The following is a 21,868-nucleotide window of genomic DNA, read 5'->3' as shown; positions in this document are numbered from 1 at the left end:
GACTCTTTTAGAACTTGGGAAACTAAGATAATCTCTTATTATGATTTTAGTTAGACTGAATTGCACAGATTAGTTGGCAACAAAGAGGGAAGGAAAATAGTCCAAATTTGGAACTTAGCTGCTAAGCAGTCCAAAAGTGCATGGCTCCAGAGTCCCCAAGAAACAGAAGGGAATATGCAATGTGTCCGCTGCGATTGGCAGACATTGCAAACTTTTGGATTGGCCTGGATAAAGATCAATACTATGAATCTGACCTGCTGTAAGGACCGGTCTTGCCATGAAGGAGGGTTACGGTAATAGATCTACTTCTGGTAAGCACCATTGTCAAGGGTTGCAGAGGCAAGACAACAGTTCAGCGGTAGAGCATTTGTTTTGCATGCAGAAGGTCTCAGGTTCAATCCCAAACAGCTCCAGGTAGGACCAGGAAAAACACTTGAGACGCACTCCTAAAACTTCCTGCCACTGTTCTCTTGTGCTAGGTGAGGTGATGCAGGCAGCAGCAGGCACACGGTTGCTGAATTTAAGCAGGCTGATGAATGGTGCTGGCAATGGGAAAGCAGGAATGGCAGGGATCAGGGCTGGCAAGTGTCTCAGGCAGGCTTCAAGGGAAACAGATTAACAACAACAACAACAACAACAACAACAACAACAACAACAACAACAACAACAACAACAATTTATTTGTACCCCGCCCATCTGGCTGGGTCTCCCCAGCCACTCTGGGCGGCTTCCATCAAATATTAAAATACATTTAAAATATCACAGTTTAAAAACTTCCCTAAAGATATGCTTTGGGAGGGGGCAGCGAATAGAAGATGTGGGTCGGTGAAAGTATAGGCAGCATAATCCTAGGCAGGCCCATGGTTTTTTAAAAAAAAGGGAAGGAAAGAGGCAGAAGAGCTGGGGTCCAGATCCAAAAGACCCAGTGGTCCGCCTCCCTGAGCCACCTGCTGACAACACCCCCAATGCAGACTTTATAATATTTTAAAGCTGAATTTAGAGTGTTGTTAGGGGGGTGGCTTGGGGAGGCCATGCACTGTAGTGAGAGGGAGAAAGGAGTGATAGATGAAGGTGGGAACTGGTGTCCAAATGGTGCAGTAAGACTTTTCAAAGTGTTGCCTTCAGCATGGCTGGGGGCATGTGGGCTTTGCTTCAGACAGCAGAATGGCTTGGACCAGCACTGCCTGATGCTCTAGCCAGGGCAGCAGAACAGAAACCCCCTTTCAAGACTCCATTCCTGGCTCAAATGCTCATATCAAGAAGTTTACTGCAGGGACTACCCTGGGTTGTAGAACACACGCTCCGCATCTGGTTCCTGGCATTGTCTTCCACCCAGCCCAGCCCTCACAAGCAAAGTCCATGAGCCGCTGTTGAAAAAGTGTGTGTGTGTGTGTGCGCTCTTGTACTGGCTGTGTGGCTGCTGCCTTGTGACTACCGGCCATAATAAGGCTGTGCCTGCCAGTACATACTGTCCACTGGGGAAACCATAAGAAGGGAAGGCAAGGCAGACAAAGAGATATAAAAATCACTGGGCTAGGAATTTGCAGCCTTGCAGCAATGCAAGGCCAGCCTTTAGGCACTTGATAGCCAGCCAGGCAAGAGTCTTCTTTGATCCACAGAGCAGTTAAAAGGAGATCATTAACCTGTTCTGGGCATATACCTTTCCAAAAGCAGAGAAGAAAGTAACTCCAGCTATCCTGATTGGCTCGTGGACAGGCTCTGCCTCCTTGTTGCCATTCCACCTTTCTCCCAGCTAATTCACAGACTCATGTGCATGAGTGGATTGTTCATTGTTTGCACTGGGCACCTTTCCTTATCAGGCTTATGAATGTCTGCTTGTCTGGAACCTGTATGTACTGTATAATTGCCTGCCCACAACGCCTCTTCTAAACTGGGCTCTGTGACATCAGCTTTCTGGGACAGTTTGAAATAATCCAGTTTCCTGTTGATAAGTGTAGAAAGCAGTAAAAGAAGCACCTTAATTCACACATGAAGCCCTTCTGTGCAGACGCACACCCTTGCAGCCCAATCCGAAGCATGTTTACTGGTAAAGTACATCTGAGCTCAATGGTACTTTTTGCTAAGCAAGTCTTCATAGAGCTTCAGCCTTCAGAAATGATCCAAAGAGAGAATAAAGAGTCTTTGTGGCCCAAGCCCCTCTGTGAGACAGAGGATAATGTACTTTACAAGCTGGGTGTGTTGACATGCTTTGGTCCTACTGATAACATCTCTGACAAGGAAAACTTGGCACCTAAACCCACCTCTCTGAACAGGGAGTGGAGCTCTAATTCATGTAATCAGTTCTTTTGCATGTTGGCCTCGCATGATCTTCTTTTGCAATTCCTCCAGGAGAGCATTGATCCATAAACATCCACCCAATTTTCCTTCCTCCCCTGTTCTCACAGGAGCATATTGCACTTCTCAGTAGCCCTTCAGCATTTGCTCATGTCTCGGAGGTTCCTGAGTTTAAAATAAAGTTCTATATTCCATGTATTAAGTATCAGGAAGCGCCAGAGTCATCCAAGTAATTGCTCTATTGAGTCACAACTGCTTTTCCTGGCAGGTGCAACACTTTCTACATGTTTCTGTTTATCTGTTTTCCCTGGTTAAGCACACCAATACAGTTCTTGGGGTGTTGAGAGCAGGATATGCAGTATTTCACCATGGCATCACTCATGCTATTTCCCCCAGCTACTTATTCCGGAGGGAGATGTGTGTTCTCTGGACATATCTACCCCACTGCCAACTGGCTTAACAATTATTCTCTTTCCCCTGGGGAATCTTAGGAACTGTGGGTTTTTCTGCAGGACCAGAGATTTGCTACAGAAAATTCTCAGTACCTTACTCTCTGTGTTCTTTGGGGGAAGGCAGGATGGTTTAACTTGCTTGTAAGTGAGGACTGGCTCTTCATTGCCACAATCGCCCTGCAGATATAGGTAACACAAACAAACGCACAAATATACAGTCATACCTCTATCTCCTCACCATTACAAAGCTTCCTAGTCCTAGGGTCCAAATATCTCCTAAGTTGTTCAGGCGATGGTTGTCCTCCATCACCTTGTGTGTCAGCCTGCCATATACTTGTTGTTTTGTGTGTTTGTGTGTGTGTCATTTTTAGGCTGACCTTGAGCTAGAGGGAGGGGGAAACACCGTGACACTTTTACTTTCCCCTTGTGTTTTTGCTGTCCCTTATATGAACAAAATACTGCCTAAATGACTTTTATTTATTTGTTGCATTTTTAGCCCACCTTTTCCTCCAAGGAGCTCAAGATAGCATCCATGGTTCTACCACTTCCTCATTTAATCCCCTCTTATGACCCTGTGATGTAGGTTAGGCTAAGAGATGGTGACTAGCCCAAGGTTACCCAGTGAGCTTCATGGCTGTGTGAGGATTTGATCCCTGATCTCCCAGGTCCTAGTCCAACACTCTGCTAGGTAAATAAAAGGTAAATGACCCCTGGACAGTTAAGTCCAGTCAAAGGCGACTAGGGTGCTGCACTCCTCTCGCTTTTCAGCCCGAGGGAGCCAGTGTTTGTCCACAGACAGCTTTCTGGGTCATGTGGCCAGCATGACTAAACCGCTTCTGGCGCAACGGGACACTGCAACAGAAACCAGAGCGCACGGAAACATCGTTTACCTTCCTGCTGCAACAGTACCTATTTATCTACTTGCACTGGTGTGCTTTCGAACTGCTACACCACACTGGCCCTCGATAGTATCTCAATAGTACCTGATCCTTTTTCAAACTCAGTGACAGTCTGCTGTCACTGTTGACCAAAAGTCCCCTGATCCCACTGGAAAGAGAGAACCCGCTGCCGCCGCCCTTCCAGCTAATGTGAAGCCCTTAACATACTTCTGTTGCACCTTAAAGCTGCATAATAGTGCAGTCTGCATAACTGGTACATAGAAGAATATGCAGTCTCAAATGCTTGGCAATCCAACCATTACTTGAATGTGGTCAGAAGTTGTGTGTGTGTGTGCTTGCGTAGCATAGAGAAGTGTAAAGTTCAATGTTGGTGAAAGACCCTGGGGTACCTTGCACATGCAAACAAGTGTTTGTTGACCCAGGCTTGTTATTTGGAAGACTTCTGGTCTCTGTGAAGTTGGAACAGGTCTGTGAAGGATCGTGCCTGATACATGATTTCTGTTCTCTTCCAGACCTGATGTTATATACCGGTATATCCCTGATCATACAGGCAAGCCATGGAAAAGTAGTTGTGGGATGGGAATATGGTTGTATCAAAATAAACACCATACAATTGTTGTATTTCATGATTCTGTGGAGCCCAATTTTGAACTGCAAAGTACTGTGCAAAATCTGTTTAATCCACATGGTATGTCCCTCCAGGCTGCAGCAACAAATCATTGCAATTCACATCCCAGTTCAACAGTTGAAGCACAACCCCCCCCCCCCCCGGTCACAAAAGACAATAGGGAGCACAATGAGCCATGAAGAAACATTTATGGAGCAGTATTTTTCCTTATTGTTTCTGCAGTTAGGCTTTAACTAGAGCTGATGCAATATTAGGCAGCCAGGGTTGGGCTTTTGACTTTAGGGGGATTATATATTGAAAAGCGGGGGGGGGGGGTTGACGGACGGACGGACGGCGACCCTATCATTTAATAAAAGGTTGCAATTAATTTACTGCATATTTTAATGAAAAACTGTTACTTTGATAGCGAAAAGAAGAGTTCAGTTCAATGGAAAAGCACAGGCATGTCGTGCAAAAGGTCTTGGGATCAATTCCCAAAAAGACACCTGTCTGAAACTTTGGATAGCTGCTGCCAGTCAATGTACAGACATGAGCGGTTAATGGTCTGGCTCTATATAAGGAAAGTTTCTATGGATACAGAGGGTTATATCTGACTGAATGATACTCAGAGTAGAAACACTGGAATAAGCTAGTCATAACAAAAATCTATTCATTTCAATGGGTTCACTCTGAATACAGATACAACCCAGAGCGTTTTATTTCACAATTGCCACAATCCACCAGTACAAGCCCTAACTGAAATTAATGGGAGCCAGTGAAAAGCACTTCCATGTTCTTGCATAGCTCCTGTTTATTTCAGTTTGGGCTTGTGCAGGAGAACCTCATGGTGAATTGTGTCCAGTGTATTTGAAGAGGCTGCGTGTACACACAAATATGAGGGGGGCTGAATTGCCCCCCATTCATCATAACTTTACTTGTGTTTCAATTCATGGATTCCAAAAGTCTGCCCTGGAGATTTTGTGTGTGTGTGTGTGTGTGTGTGTGTAACAACATCTTGGCAAACACTTGGCGCAATTGTAACTGAATATTGGATCGATGTAGGCAATCTCTCCTTGAAAACCTAGATCAATTGCCCGTGTCCATCCCCTGCTTAATCTCCTTCTTGCCTAATGCCTCCTGCAAAGTTACTGAATACACAAAGTACAAAATTAGCATATCTCATGTTGGCCTCATGCGGATTTCCGTTTTGTGCTATGTGAACTATCTCAAGATATGAATGTGACCCATATGCTGATTGGTGTCTGCCCCACACATAACATTTGTTCTACAGAACATATCTGTTCTATAGGGAGATCCAATATCTAGAAACACCTATAGGCTGTTGCCCAGTTCATATCTAATGCTAAACCAAACTATGGCTTTGCATGAACAAACAAAATGCAAGCTTCAAGGTCAAAGATTGTGGCGACTGCACTCCTCCCGTGCTAATAATAATAATAATAATAATAATAATAATAATAATAATAATAATAATATTGTTTATACCCTGCCCATCTGGCTGAGTTTCCCCAGCCACTCTGGGCGGCTCCCAATCGAGTGTTAAAAACAATACAGCATTAAATATTAAAAACTTCCCTAAACAGGGCTGCCTTCAGATGTCTTTTCAAAATAGGATAGCTGCTTATTTCCTTGACATCTGATGGGAGGGCGTTCCACAGGGTGGGTGCCACTACCGAGAAGGCCCTCTTCTGGTTCACTGTAACCTCACTTCTCGCAATGAGGGAACAGCCAGAAGGCTCTCGGCGCTGGATCTCAGTGTCCGGGCTGAACGATGGGGGTGGAGACGCTCCTTCAGGTACATAGGACCAAGGCCATTTGGGCTTTAAAGGTCAGCACCAACACTTTGAATTGTGCTCAGAAACGTACTGGGAGCCAATGCAGATCCCTCAGAACCAGTGTTAGGTGGTCCCGGCGGCCACTCCCAGTCACCAGTCTAGCTGCCACATTCTGCATTAATTGCAGTTTCTGGGTCACCATCAAAGGTAGCCCCATGTAGAGCACATTGCAGTAGTCCAAGCAGGAGATAACTAGAGCATGCACCACTGGCGAGACAGTCCTCAGGCAGGTAGGGTCTCAGCCTGCATACCAGATGGAGCTGGTAGACAGCTGCCCTGGACACAGAATTAACCTGCGCTTCCGTGGACAGCTGTGAGTCCAAAATGACTCCCAGGCTGCACACCTGGTCCTTCAGGGGCACAGTTACCCCATTCAGGACCAGGGAGTCCCCCACACCCACCCATCCCCTGTCCCCCAAAAACAGTATTTCTGTCTTGTCAGGATTCAACCTCAATCTGTTAGCTGCCATCCATCCTCCAACCAGTTCTGATTTAAAAGAGAGGTAGAGCTGGGTGTCATCTGCATACTGATGAACACCCAGCCCAAACCCCCTGATGATCTCTCCCAGTGGCTTCATATAGATATTAAAAAGCATGGGGGAGAGGACAGAACCCTGAGGCACCCCACAAGTGAGAGCTCAGGGGTCTGAACACTCATCCCCCAACACCACTTTCTGGACACGGCCCAGGAGAAATGGAGTTATGGTTTCATTTGGTGTTACAAACCTGGGCTTGTGTTTTGTTTCTCCCAGGCAAACAATGAGAGGCAAACCAAGAGCAAACCTTGGTTATAAACTCATGGTTTGTTTGAAGCAAAAAGAAGAAATCAAGCTGTCAAAGAAAAACCAACATCCGTTTCTGCGCTTTAAGTTTTAACAGTTCTCATAGCCTCCATATACTGGGTCAACACTATAAAATCAGCAAGGGTTGACAAACACCTGGAGAACATCTTCAAACAGTTAACGTGATAGCAAGGGGGCATATAATAGGCTTTTCCTTTGAAAGACACTAGAAAGGTGTACAATAAGTCTGGAAAATTGAACTTACTTACAAGAGAGTAAGCTCCCCTGAACACAAGTGGACTTTCATGCATATGCATAGGATGGCACTGCAAAAAGCTCTTCCAGATGATTTGCCTGTTAACAAACTGCTCAGAATTCATTGGCATGTGATTGTACAATATATCAAGTGTCATACTGTAGAAAGAGAGGGATTTTTTTCATGGATTCTGGACCCTCTGAGGTTTCTGATTCCACCGTTTAGAACAATCTTGTGCACATTTTGTCTCATCGTGTTGCTACTGCTAGTCCCTCTCTCTGCGATACATGTGAAGTAGCTGGTACAATACTGGCACATGGCACCTACAGTACCCTAACAGTTATTCTCTCTCTTTCTCTTTATTCTTTGGCAGGGAGACCCCATCCCTGAAGAGATATATGAATTGCTGAGTGACAGCTCATTGCGCTCCATCAGAGACCTTCAGCAGGTCCTCCGGATAGACTCCGTAGGTAAATCTCCTCAACACTGAATGCTTCTCTTCCTTAAACCCCAGTCAAAAGCAACAGTAAGACAAAAACAAATGTATATATCACCCAACAAGATGCCACTGCGGGCACTCACTCCAGATAAGAAATGTGTTGTTGTAGAATATTGTTTTGTATACAAATAAGGGCATTCAGATCAAGCCATCCTGCTCACATCTGCTGTGGCCACAGCCTGAACCCCTTCCCATGCCCACCAAATGGACGAGGGTGAATGAACTGCAAAATGTGTTTGTGAACTGGAGGACAAGACTATCCCATGCATCTTCCCAATTCCTGCTCACATTCCCCCCCCCCCAGTGTGTCTGTGGGTCATTTACACTACCTTAATTTAAAACTGCTAACTCCATCTGGGTTGCTGAATCCCTTTCCACACAGCTCACAAAGTGAGTGTGTGGCAACTTATCCACAGGACAGTCAGGCACCCTGCTTATATCTCTGTCCTGGGCATCTGATCTAGGGTGTATGTTTCTGAATCGCAAGCTCAATTGTGGGCTGAGGGTGCAAGGTGTTTAGGAAGATGGTGCTGCTTTGTTGTAAAGACTACCTTGCAAACGTTCCACAGGAGAGGAAACGCTTGCGGCTTTTTATCTAAAAGTATACAGAAAGGGCAATTGCTTCCACGGAGACAAATAGTGCAGCTTTGGTATGCCCAGTGGATCTCCTAGGAAATGTGCATGATGGAAACAACAAAAATGGGGGACACGGGAAGCTGACTCAGGACGTTAGTCCATCTAGCTCAGTATTGTCTACACTGACTGGCAGTGGGTCCCAGGGTTTCAGGCAGGAGGATCTCCCAGCCCTATTTGGAGATGCTGGGGATTGAATTTGGGAGCTTCTGCATGCAAGGCAGATCCTCTACCACTGAGCTACAGCCCTTCTCCTAAGGTTGGGTGCATGGGCCAAAAAATGGAAAGGTTGAATGTATGGGCAAATAAACGTCTGGGATCATAGTCTTACCTTCCATGCAACTGATCCAGACACTGCTTCCTCATCCTGCTTGTCCATCATCTCAAGTGGTGAAATACAGTAAATAAAACAGGAATACACGTGTGGTCCTTTCACAGAGCCATGCATTCCCCCAGTCCAGAGCCACAAGTGAGGATGAGCTGGAGCCCCCTTGCCATAGTGGCAGGAATGTTAACTCTGCCAACTGGAAGTCCTGCAAGAAGCCTGGGAACTCTAGCAAGATTATGCCGGTTGCAGCACAATCTATATGGAAAGCAGTGGAGGAGACAGCTCCACTGCTGGCAGACAAGTCTGAGCAGGAGGTGGAACCGGACCTAGGGCGCTATGGGATATATGTCCTTTTCAGCCCATTATACCTCATGTATCATGTGAGATGGCTACATGCCCAAGGTACTCCAAGTGTATGAGAGATGAGGAGTGGGGACCCATCACAGCTCCCTCCCACATGTGTGCTCAGCAGTAAAAATTCATTAAGCTCTCACATATGTATGGTGCCAATGCAGCGTACCTGTAAATTATGTAATGTTTGAAGCTGCCCTTTGCTAAAGGATTAGCACGGTTGCAAAAAAATAAAAAAGGAAAGAAAGAAAGAAAGAAAGAAAGAAAGAAAGAAAGATCCTCTGGGAACTTACTTTGCATGATGACTGTAGTTTATACATGGAAATATTGTGGCATGTAACAGCAGAGGAGTCCTGGCTCCTAGCTGCTGAACTCTTCTCTCTCCTCCCCCCCCCCCACCGCCAGCCCGCCTCCTTCTGTTTTCTGAGAAACTTTAGCTCAACAGTATTCACTAGGAATTGCCAAAGGCAAATCTAGATGAAGGAAACGTTTAATAGGGCGGCAAGTGTAATAAAACATACCTCTCATAGAGATAAACATTTTGAAACACAGCTTAACATGTAACCTATTGAATGAAATATGGCTCATGCAGACTTAACAAATATAGCTGTTGCTATATGGCTCTTTTGAACAAATGCCACACAGATGCCACCTCCACCCGGCATTCCATGCCTTCATAGTTGCCGTAGGAGAGCAGCCAAGAGCATGAGCTGTGAGCCAAGATATCTTAAATTTAAAATTCACCTCAGCTGTGGACTTGCTAGAAGGGCCTTAGGAAACCCAAGTATTTTGAAGAATGTAAGAAGAGCCTACTGGATCAGGCCACTGACCCATCTAGTCTAGCATCCTGTTCTCACAGTGGCTAACCAGATGCCTGTGGGAAGCCCACAAACAAGACCCAAGTTCAATAGCCCTCACCCACTCCTGCAGTTTCCAGCAACTGCTCCTGATCACGATCACATCCACACCACACATTTAAAGCAAGTGGCTTCCCCCAAAGAACCCCGGGAACTGTAGCGTAGGCTACCCCTCACACGACTGCAATTTCCAGCACCCCTAACAAACTACAGTTCCCATGATTCTTTGCGGGAAGCCATGTGCTTTATATGCGTGGTGCGTATGTGACCTGCCTCACTTTTCTCATCAGTAATCTGTGAATAATAAAGGTGGTTGCTAGGATTAATGAAGTGCTATCTGGCATACAGACAGAGAAGGCTGCAGTTCTAAGCACTCTTATGTGGAGGGGAGAGCCCTACTGAACTTCTGAGTAAGTTTGTTGTCTTAACCTCACTTATCTGGGAGCAAGTCCCATTGAATTCTGTTAAGTCTGAATAGACGTGGTTAGCATAGCTCCCCATGCATTATGATTACCGGTACTTTCAATTCTGCGTAAGTAGGCACCGCTCTTAGGTCAAAATGCATTTAAGGCTACTGTAGTTTAAACCTAGACTCACATACAAGCTGGGATGTGACTGCAAGGGTGTGGCAGGCATGAAGTGGATACAGGAGGTGCAAAGGAACATTAAGAAATACCCTCAAGGCTTAGCTAGCTAATGAATAGCTCTGTTTTTTTTATTTTTAACAAGATTTCTCCTTTCCCTCCTGAATTATTATTAGCACTTAAAAACAATACAAACAAACCCCACGCTGTGTTTATTTTAGATTAGGGCAAAGGTCTCCAGGAGTCTGGGGACTGCATCAGTTTCTGCACTAGAAAAATCTATAGCCTTCCATGATTCATAGTGCAGTTAGAGCTGGCCTGTCTCATTTTTAGAATCCTGCTCTTTTCTCCCCTGTGGAAAGGAAGAAATGAGCAACATGCTGGAGGGGAGCAGATTTGCTGCTTTATCATGGTGGCTGGATAATGGATTTTTTTTCCTGGCTTTGTGGTGGGGCTCTGGGGATACCTGCCCACATGACTGAGGTCACCCAGCAGCGGCCGGAGCGAGGAGGTTTGTTGGCACGTGCAGGAATGTGAGCACACGTCACGGCCACCGGGTTGGCCCTGGAATGTATTTATAAACGTTTTCTTCAGAGTGAATTCCATTCTACTATAGCCTTTTTGCTCCCGCCTGCCCTCCCTGCCCCCCCCCCCAGCCCCCGGCCTTCTCTCTTGTGTTTGACTGTTTGTAGCTTTGTAATCTTTGCCGAGACACTATCTACGGGGGAACAGAATTTCCTGCTTTTGTTTCCTATGCCAGTCGGACCACTGGCGCGCTCTCAAAAGCATTCCCGCTCCCTTTCAAAAATGCCCGTGAGTGGAGGAGGGAAAGGCAGAGGGAGGGCACCAGCTGTGCTCTGCTATTGTTCCCCTTAGAGAAAAGCGGCTGGTCTCCCCCCCCCCCCTTTGGATTCCACAAAGCCGTACAATAGCATGGCTTCCAAAATTAGCAGCACTGGCTTTTCCAAGGCTGGGCGTGCTCTCTCCGTCAGTAGTAGCTGCGCTGCCCATATATTGAGGCGAAGGGTACCCTTGGGGGAAAGGGGGTGGGGTCGAGGGGAGAACTCTGTTTTTCAATAGAAGATTTGTTTCAAGTCAACAGCACGGCTATTTTTTTCCTTGTCTGTTTAACCTTTGCGCAAATGCAACCCCCACCCTAGCCTGATAAAATTCCAGAGAATGGGGGATGGAAGAGGGTCAGGGAAGAGTCTAGCAGGCCCTAACGCACGAATAAGAGATAACAGTTTTGTTCCAGTGACTAATCTTTCACATATCCTTGGGAAGTGGGGTGTTGCCTGTGGGAAGCCCGAAAGCACATCAGCACTTGCCCCACTTGTGATCCGCACTGCCTCTGACAGTGCAGTAGAACCTATGCATTTGTCTAACCCTCTTTTAAAGACATCCAAATTTCTTGTGGGAGCGAGTTCCATAGTTTAAGGATGTGCTGTGTGAAAGTACTTTCTTCTGTCTGTCCTGCATCACCCAACATTTAATTTCATTGGCTGTCCTAGAGTTATAGTGTTGCGAGAGAGGGAGAGAAATATTTGTTTTATTTATATCCCCTGCCTTTCTTACGTCACATAACCCAAAGCCGTATGCAAGTAGTTCCCAGGTTTCTCATTCAAGCACTCACCAGACCCTGACCTGCTTAGCTTCCGCAAGGTGGTTAATCTCACGCCCCTTCACGCCACCCCCGGGATACTGATATTGAATCCCACGTAGAAAATTTGTGGCTGTGGTTTGTTTGGCCATAAAGATGTCTGCTGCTGCTGGTGGTGTGTGTGTGTGTGTGTGTGTGTGTGTGTATAAAGCTTGTTTTCATTCTGTGTTCTATAGACAAGCACAGGCCATCAGTTCCCTGAGCCTGCCAATCCGCATGAATCCCATAATATTGGCACCTGTCCTGCTTCCCCTTACAAAGCGAGTAGTTCAAACAAGGAAAGACCTACAGCTGAGCAGGATCTATCATCAAAAATTGCCATTGTTCTAGACTAGTCTAGAGGGACTGGTAGCTCCAGGGAAAGTCTAGGGAGGTGTGACGGGAATTGCTCTATCCAGCATTTCCGATGGGAAAACACATGGGTGTGCTCATAGGGAACTGAATTGAAAGCTGGCAGGCCTTTCCATCTCTTGCAGGCTACCCTCAGTGCCTAAAATTTAACATATGCTTGTGTGAGGAATAATGAGGTCCGCGGTACCAAGTAAACCAATAGGTTTATTTATGTTTGCCACTACAGCAGCGAGAATCCTATATGCACAAAGAGGAGATTAGTGCCTACAAAGAAGGAGCAGCAGATGAAATTAATGGAATATCCAGAATTAGCAAGCTTAACCACCAAAATTAGAGAGCAAGAAGAGAAAAGTTTTAAAAGAGGAATGGAAGCCATTTGTAGACTACCTAAAAAACATGGTGAATATATTAGAACTTCAGTCAGTATGGAGTAAGCTCAGCAGTTATAGTTTATAATGAGAAGAATTTGAATGTTTAAATAGTTAGAAAAATGGAATATGCAGCAGGAATGGGAAACTTTAGGGAGTCATGGAAGGATGGACAGGAAGTTGATGGAATAGAATTATGGATGGATGTAATGTATCAATTATTCCCTTTTCTTCCATTTTTTCTTTTATTCTTCAGTTCTATATTTTGTGAATATATATATATATATATTTAAATTAACATATGGTTTTCTTACCCTGTGAGCCAGCGAGATGGAAGGAACTGCATACCTCAATTGTGGAGCACATGCTTAGCATGCAAAGGATCCCAGGTTCAGTCCCTAGCCTATCCACTCAAAAGAATAAAATAGCAGATGATGTAAAAGATCTGCACCAGTGCCTAAGAGTTTGAGAGTTGATGCCAGTCAACCCAATTCTGGGTTGTGCTATACTTTGCATAGTCCCGGCTGCACCTGTACAGTAGGTGCGGAATAGGGTTTTTCCACTATATGTACAGGTTTGTTGAAGTTCCCTTGTTGCTCTTTCGGATGGCACAATAGGTGCTCCCTTATTTAGAGGCTGCAATCTTTGACTGGTCTTCGTTGTGATTCAGTCTGCAGGTTGCTCTCCAGCTACTCTCCACTCTCCATTTTGTGCAAAAGCCCCTTTTTCCCAGGCAGAGAAAGACTGGGGGAATTGCTTAGAACAATTTACAAAACAAATAACATGCATGGTATTTTGGAATGCTGAAGGAAAAAATCTTAGTAATTTGGGAGGTAGATATGGTGTAACATTAAAATTCTGCTAGCCGATAACATCTCCAAATATTTTAAAAAACATGTTTCCTGGAATGTAGAGAAATATATTTTAAAGTGAACGTCTTTGGCACACTGCTTGTTACTGAATTCCATGGAAGTCGCCCAGGGCTTGCTCACTGCTGCTCTGTGAATTACCCATGTTCACATGAAATGTGTAGCATTTTCCATTTCAACCATTCAAGGCTATGCTGCTGAGATATGCATACTCTTAAAAGCTGTTTATTTCCCACAAACCCAATTTTATGAAAGTTGGCATCTGGTACAGAATGTGGATTCCTAATAGAATAACAGAATCATAGAATTGTAGCGTTGGAAGGCACTATGGTGGTGATCTAGCCCAACCCCCTGCAATCTTTTGCCCAATGTGGGGCTTGAACCCACAACCCTGAGATTAAGTCTAGTGCTCTACCAACTGAGCTATCCAACAGCTAGTTTTGCCTTTATTTTATTTATTTATTAAAGCAGTGTTTCTTGTTATTCTGACAATTGCAAGGTACATTTGCAGGGTTACATTTGTAAAAGGATCCCATTATTGAAGAGGTAGAGATTCCTTGCTTGGCATCACTGTGCGTCTTCCTTGTGGCCCTTGATCAAGTTCCTTTACATTTCTATTGCCTTTCTAAGATTTATCTTTGCTCCTTGCACTTGCATGTTCTTTCTCTTTCTCTTTGTGTGTGATTGGCAAATATACAGAATAAAGCATGGAGACTGAGCAAGTCCCCGGAAAATAAACCAATTTATATACATTTGGTTGGTTGGGAGAGAGGCTGCAGATTATGGAGGTGTTACTGGAAAGGGTATGAACTATCCTACACACTTCCAGAACTACACTCATTGCAATTAACCCTCATTGACCTTCCTAATGATTACCCTAAGGAGACACAGTAGTAATTTACCTGTACTAGCGTCTCTCCTGTCTCCTCCTTTTAAATTATGTTTATCTCCATGTACATACTTTGATAATGTAACCTTTCCACTGCATTACTGTCAATTACAGTGTGTGTGTGTGTGTGTGTGTGTGTGTGTGTTTTCTTTTGCAGAAGAAGATAGCTCAACTTCATACCTGAATACTACCAGAATACATCCTGGTCAAAATCCTGTTTCTTTTCTCCGAGGAAGACGAAGTCTAGGTAAGTTGCAGGCATGACATATATAATCTATGTGAGGGAATTTAAGCACAAGGTTGGCCCTGTAGAGACCACAAACCATGTGTATCACTGTGTTTTTCTCTTCAGGTAATGACAGCTTTGTGCACTTTCTTATAACTTTAGGTGCCATCCCATCAAAGCCAGCTTGGTGTAGTAGATTGTGTTGGACTAGGAGCTGGAAAAGTTGAGTTCCAGTCCCTTCTCAGTCCCTTTCTGCCTCACCTACTTCACAGGGTTGTTGTGAAGAAGGACAGGGTTACAAATGTGGTTAGATAAAACAGATACCTTTTACATGGGATAGTATTCATTTGGTGTTGCGTTTCCGGAGTGGTAAGGCTGCATGCTTGAGTTCAACTCCTAAAGTTGTGGGTGAGGGCCAACAAAGCTTTACTCAGAGTAGACCATTGAAATTGATGGACATGGTCGGGTTAGGCCCATTAATTTCCATGTGTCTACTCTGAGTAAAACTTAGTTGACTACCACCCTGTTTCTCTGACCTTGGCAATTTAGCCAAGAGATATGGGGGGGGGGGGGTCCAGCATTCATCACACTCAGAGCAGACACACTGTTTGTTGCTCTGAACTGCTTTGGGAGGAAGTGCAGGAAAGAAATATAATAAATAATGGGCATTATTAACTTAGGTCCAGTAATTTCAATGGGTCTGCTCTGAGTGCAACTGAGTTGGATGCAACCCCCGAGATTCTAATTCCTTAAAAGAAAACTCAACACTCAGATTCTGCAATGGAAAAGCCTTAAGTTCTGCAGTTGGAGTGAAACAGAAATAGGTGATGTTGTTTTTAAGGAGTTTTAATAGAATCATAGAATTGTAGAGTTGGAAAGGACCCTGAGGATCATCTAGTCTAGTCTAACCCCCTGCAATGCAGGCACATGCAGCTGTCCCATATGGGGATTGAACTTGCAACCTTGGTGTTATTAGCACCATGCTCTAACCAACTGAGTGATCCAGGTGTTCAGTGCAGAGGGGCAAATGTCAGGGCCTTGAAGAAGAAGAGTTTGGATTTGATATCCTGCTTTATCACTACCTGAAGGAGTCTCAAAGCGGCTAACATTCTCCTTTCCCTTCCTCCCCCACAACAAACACTCTGTGAGGTGAGTGGGGCTGAGAGACTTCAAAGAAGTGTGACTAGCCCAAGGTCACCCAGCAGCTGCATGTGGAGGAGCGGAGAAGTGAACCTGGTTCACCAGATTATTAGTCTACCGCTCTTAACCACTACACCACACTGGCTCTCACACCACACTGGTGAAGAATGACGCAGTTCTTTGTTGCCTGAAATACCCTCCACTCTTTGACAACTGCAAGAGACTTACCAAGGCTCCTAGTAGCTTCTAAGGATGTGTGAGAAATTAACCATTGTTTCCCCACACTTTTCTCCATAAACATGAATTTGGATTTTCATCTGTCTATAGCCCTGCCATCTCACACAAGGCCAATATGTCAATGCAACAGTGCTCTTGATTCCGCAGATGATGGTGTGGGTAATATGAGATACCCATTAAAACTGGGCAGGCAGTTGAATGGAATAGGGAAGAATATAGTCCTTGTTGATTAAGCCAACAGCTTTTCTTTCTTGGATCTTTCCAGTTGGAGGAGAACCTGTGGAGCCAGCAGTAATTGCAGAGTGCAAGACACGGACAGAAGTCTTTGAAATCTCCCGGACCATGGTGGATCCCACCAACGCCAACTTCCTGGTGTGGCCGCCATGTGTGGAAGTGCAGCGGTGCACAGGGTGCTGCAATACCCGAAACATGCAGTGCCGCGCCACGCGGGTCCGTGAGCGCCACATCCAGGTAGACAAAGACAAAGGCCTGCTTTGGGAGTCGGGGGCTGGGGAGTGAAATTTATATGGGGAAGGAACAGCCTGCTGAAAAGTGTTGTCTTCGTACTTTCATTATGCTCTGCTTGCATATTTCTTACTAAAGTGAGTCTGCAGTGCTAAAGGAAACTAAATCCAGTAGCACTGGCCCTGGAACTTTTCATCCCATGAAGACGGGAAAACGTGTAACATGATGCATCTTTGTAATAATGCAAAAAGCTCCTTCCTACGGCCTTTATATCAAGGCAGAAGTGTAGATTTTAAGGCTGCCACCTTAGAGCACACTTATTTGGGAGAAGGTACCATTTGACACAATAGAACTTACTTTGTGAGTTAGTAAGTGGAACGTACCTACCGAGTAAGCAGCACACGTAGAATTGCACTGCATGCCTTTGTTTTTAATCATGTGATTAAAAACACGTGAGGGGGAATGACTTAATAGGACTATTGAAAAAAGCCTTAAAACTCGCAGCTAAGGGTAGCACTTGGAGATCTGAAGATGCTGACCTGTTCTTCTTTACCATGCCAGTGCACTTGCTCTCCCAGCAAATACTCCATTAAGCCAGCAGCAACTCCTCATTCTCCTGTCTGGATGTGCTGTAAGCGGATACCTGCCAGCTGACCTCTCATTATGATCCTGCTAAATATCCAGCCAATAAGTGATCTCTGCACTTCCTCCCAGACATATGACTTTAAAAAACCATTTAAAAATACAATGCAAATCCCCTTGATTGACCTATGCACGAGGGAGGATTCCGGGGGGTCTTCCATAGTAAGAAGGCATGGGGGTGGGAAGATATTACACCATCCATTTGCCAGGAAATTCCTTTCTCTAGAAAGCCACATTGAACAGAGGGAATGAAATGGGGCCGCGGGGAGGGAGAAGAGAGGGAGTTGTTTTCGTGGAAAAAAAGCAAACAAGAGGTCAAAGGGCAGCCAAGAAAATGTGACCTGGAAATGCTTCCTCTGAAAATAGAGGTGCCTGCATTGTTTGGTTGGAAATGTTTGTCTAGCCAGAAGCATGTGTCCTGACGTGTGCAGAGCGGTGCATTAAGAGAAAAAGAGAAAAATTGGTTGTGGTGAAGTCTTCAGGCAGGAAACAGCTCTATGCTCAGTGTTAACTTCCAATTGCCTTCAGCAGAGTTACCGTCTTTTCCAGATGTAAGCAGCAGTTATTACTTGGACTCCCTCGTCCTATAATCAGTTGTGGCACATGAACTGAGTGCCACCAGTGCTTGGGTTTTTTTCTCTCCAGGGGGCACTCAAGGGTACGCAGTAACGGCACCTGTTTTATGGGTTTTTGTTGTTGTTGTTAAAAAGTTTGGCACTTACTATAACATGGTGAGTACCTGTACTTATTTTTCTAGAGAAAAAAAGTACGAGTACCACCACTGTGCCACCTTCCTGGCTGCAGTGGTGCTGCCATGCACCAGGACTGTGATGGAGCGCTGCAGAGGGGCAGCGAGGGCAAGGAAGTATCATGTTTCCGGCTGCAGATGCGAATGCTCCTGCACTTGTGCACACTGCTGCCGCCCTGCCCCATTCTGGTCCTTGCAAGCAGCAGCAATGCTACAGCTATCTGGAGTGACATGGACCTATTCGCTGTGCAGACATCATTTTGCAACGCACCTGCTCTGCACTTGTGAAACACAATGTGGTAGGTGGGCAGGCACAGATGGATGGGTGACCGTTGTTTTCAAAGAGGTTGGGCTGAATGCACTCTCCGTCTCTTCCATTCCTATGGAGCCAACTTATCCCGATTATAGGATCTGACATGGCAAGCTTCACAATTCCTAGATCATGGTGCATCTCACAATGCACTTTCATGATTATTGGGTTGGTTTCAGAAAAAAATGATCCTGAAGGCCCGAGCAAGTGATTTTGGTACTTGTTAAGAACTTTGCCATATCCGCATTTCACCTAAAAGCTGCAAAGGGCTTCAAAATGTATATAAATAGATAACATCGATGGTGCTGGTTGATGTGAAGTTAATGTTATATATATACACACAACAGATTTGTGTTGTTTTTAATCTCTTCCAATAGGTAAATAAGATTGAAATTGTCCGGAAGAAACCAGTCTTTAATAAAGCCATTGTGGCCTTGGAAGACCACCTGGAATGTCGATGTGAGGCAGTATCACCCAGAGTGTTCAGCCGGCCAAACTCACGTGAGCATAGAGGTGAGCATTGCAGAGGGTTGGGTGGGTGGGGAAGAGTCAGAAGTAACGTCAGGGGAGGCATATCTCCAAGAGCTGCTGCCTGCCAGTGTGTATGTCATGCGCCTTCCTTTCCTAGCAGGTGGGCCGCCACTGAGCACTCGGGCTTCTCTTCCAGCAAGGACACGAGCGCACCGGTTGCCGCCACAAAAGAGGAAGCATCGGAAGTTCAAGCACGTGCACGATAAGAAGGCCCTGAAAGAAATCTTCCCAGCATAGAAGATGCCGGCGGGCAAAAGTGCAAATGTCAGGTAACTGCGACAAACACAGCTGCCATGTTGTGAATGCACAGGAACCTCTATCACAAGAATGCCACGCGTGCTTTTGCACAGATGCCCTTTGCTCCTGCACAGGCAGTTGGCTGGAAGCAGAATTAAAACAACAGTTTCACGCAGAAATTAGTTGTGCTCTGTCACAAGGGGAGACCGTGGCTCAGCAACAGAGCACATCTTTGTAGGCCAAAGATCCCATGTTCAATCTCAGGTGTCCTCCTGTCTGAGACCCTGAAGAGCCAATAGTCAGTGTTGACAACACTGAGCTAGATGAGTCAATGGTCTGACTTAGTATAAGGCAACTTCCTGCGTGTCCCGTAACAAAGGTCCTGCTGCAATGTTTACTCATGAGGAAGCCTACTTCAGCTAATGTCCCCATTGGAAGTTTCCTCCTTGCAGCTTCCATGCCTGTCGCTGTGTACTCACCCACCCACCCACTTTGCTGCATAAGTTTCAATCAGGCACACGGTGTGGTAGTCTCAATGTGAGGCCATCCAGCAGGCAACACGTTTACCAACAGAAGGTGCCCAAGTAGCTTTGCAAATCTGCCTCTTACAACGAACATTGTCAAGCAGTTGGAGACGGTTGGGCTCATCAAGCCCATGTAGCTCAGAATCATTAAAAACGCTGTTCCATTGTGAGTCACGAGAAAAATCAAACTTAATTTGCCATTCACGTTAGGAAGCCAAAGAATGAGAGGAAGAGACAAGGAATAAATATTTCCTCCACTGGGATTTGTCTTATCAAGGAGCACTGTGACTGTGCACAGCTTTGATTAGGCTTAGCGGTCTGTCACCTGTCCAGGAAGGAAGGCGTAATAGGTGTAGCAGACACATAGTTCTGCTGATTGGGAAGACCTAATCAAAGGCAAGGAACAAACGGACTGGTCTGTCAGCTTACTTCTTGAGATGGGATAGATCACTTCCTGAATCGGCTGCCCTCCAGATGTTTCCATCATCCCTGACCATTGGCCATGCCAACTGAGACTGATGAGAGAGTTGTTGTGCAAAAATGGCTTTAAGTGTAGCAAAAATGACTTTTCTAAGATTAAATAGAGCGTAATAAGAGCATGCCCATTTGTGCCCTAGAACAGTCTCCCTAGGGAGGTTTGTGGACGCTCTTTCTTTGGAGGTTTTTAAGCAGAGGTTGGATGGCCATCTGTCATGGATGCTTAAGCTGAGATTCCTGCATTGCAGGGGGTTGGACTAGATGACCCTTGGGTCCATTCCAACTCTTCAGTTATATGATTCTATGGCACTCCATCCATCGCCCCTAGCTACTCTTCCTACCACCACATTGTTTTCCCCTCCAAAAAGCAAAAACCCCAAATTCTATAGAAACCAAAACTTTAGATTGAGACTAAAGTAAGCAAACTGGATGATAAGTATGTTTGTATAAATGTGTAAGAGTAGCAGCCTGTCAGTTATGTAGGCAGGGCATAGCACATCATCATAAAGAATAACTAGGATGAACTGAGCACATGATGCACTCTTAACCTACTTTTTCTGTTTGCTTTTCTTCCAGGTTTATTATTTAATATATTTGCTGTATTACCCCCATGGGGTCCTCAGAGTTTCTCTCCGTCCATCCGCCTCAATGCTACTTTTGGACGGCCAATGGTGCTTCCTGATCCCTTGCTCGCTGGACGTTCTCCCACCAAAGTTTACCCTTCGACTTCTCACCTAATTGCATTTCAGCGTTCTCCCCAAAGGAAGAAACCGGGGTGGGAAATAAATGGAAGAAAGAAAACACAGCCATCTGGATGGACAATATACTGCCTGCTGGAGCAAACGCACTGGAAACGGGCAAAGACTTGTGGCCCTGATCTCCTTTTGAAGGAGGAGGCTTGATTTCCACCCTCTTTCTTCCTCCGTGCTCCCATCCAGACTGTTAGCTGGGCTCAGGCAGCTTACAGCGCAACTGATGGCAAGTCAAGGCAGTCAGAGTGGCAACCAGTGACAGCAAATGCACTAAGGACTTCTATCGTGATGTCTGACTAGATATCTTTAATGTGTGTGTGTATGTATGTATGTATATGTATATATATATATATGTTTTATTTTTTAAAACCACTAAAACATGCCATGCTCTGGGAATGGAAACAATGAAAGCAAATTTCATTTGTCCAACAGCGCTTTCTGCTTCCAGCTGGGAGTGGGGAAAGCCAACAGGAATGGAGCAGCCGTACTGTAGGGAACTACTGGTGTGTCCGTCCCCCCCCGCACCCATCCAGGGAGCTGCTAGGGTTAAAGAGGCCTTCTTTGCACATGATTATGGAGGGCTTGACTTGTCCTGTTGCTACTCTCCTATTGCAGCTGGAATTTGAACCCCCCCACCTTCTTTTGAATGACTCGCTATGATATTTTCTTAATGGATTTGCATTCAGTAAAGTGAGGATTACCACCACTGGATAAACTGGAGCCCCAACCCGACCTGCAGTCCCCGTTTCCATGAGAGAGGCATTATATTTTAATGGGACGGGGTGGGTGGGTTAGTCATAATAACCGTATTATAGCATGTTCTTTGAATGACAATCAATGCCACCTCTGTTTAAGCGATCTCAAGTGGCAGTGTAGACCGAGAAAGAGACCTTTGCTTGGGATCTTGGGAGAGCTGCTGCTCATCAGGGGTCAAGCAGCTGCGGGTTGAGCAGATCGTTGGTATGACTCTGTGATTACCACCAGCCCAGCCCAATATCACAGGTCCCTTGTGTGCGACTTTATTTCCAAGGCAGTGTTATTAC

General features: G+C 45.4%; 1 protein-coding gene across 5 annotated transcripts in view; it reads left to right on the top strand.

The window, feature by feature from the left end:
- The window catches only part of PDGFB (platelet derived growth factor subunit B), a 43,222-nt gene extending 21,906 nt beyond the window's left edge, over positions 1-21,316 (top strand). For 2 of the 5 annotated variants that reach the window (XM_033161845.1, XM_033161847.1), the window contains 6 exons: positions 7,521-7,617; positions 14,694-14,783; positions 16,405-16,610; positions 18,682-18,817; positions 18,933-19,104; positions 20,650-21,313. In XM_033161845.1, the coding sequence (XP_033017736.1) occupies positions 7,521-7,617; positions 14,694-14,783; positions 16,405-16,610; positions 18,682-18,817; positions 18,933-19,072 (669 nt within the window). In that variant the 3' untranslated portion in view covers positions 19,073-19,104; positions 20,650-21,313. Of the gene's footprint in view, positions 1-7,520; positions 7,618-14,693; positions 14,784-16,404; positions 16,611-18,681; positions 18,818-18,932; positions 19,105-20,649 lie in introns of all 5 variants that reach the window. The other 3 variants (XM_033161850.1, XM_033161849.1, XM_033161848.1) reach the window with 3 other exon arrangements.
- Positions 21,317-21,868: the final 552 nt, after the last annotated feature.

Source organism: Lacerta agilis, chromosome 10 (genome assembly GCF_009819535.1).
Source record: "Lacerta agilis isolate rLacAgi1 chromosome 10, rLacAgi1.pri, whole genome shotgun sequence".
NCBI classification, from domain to species: domain Eukaryota; kingdom Metazoa; phylum Chordata; class Lepidosauria; order Squamata; family Lacertidae; genus Lacerta; species Lacerta agilis.
This window is presented reverse-complemented; position numbering and strand designations above follow the sequence as displayed.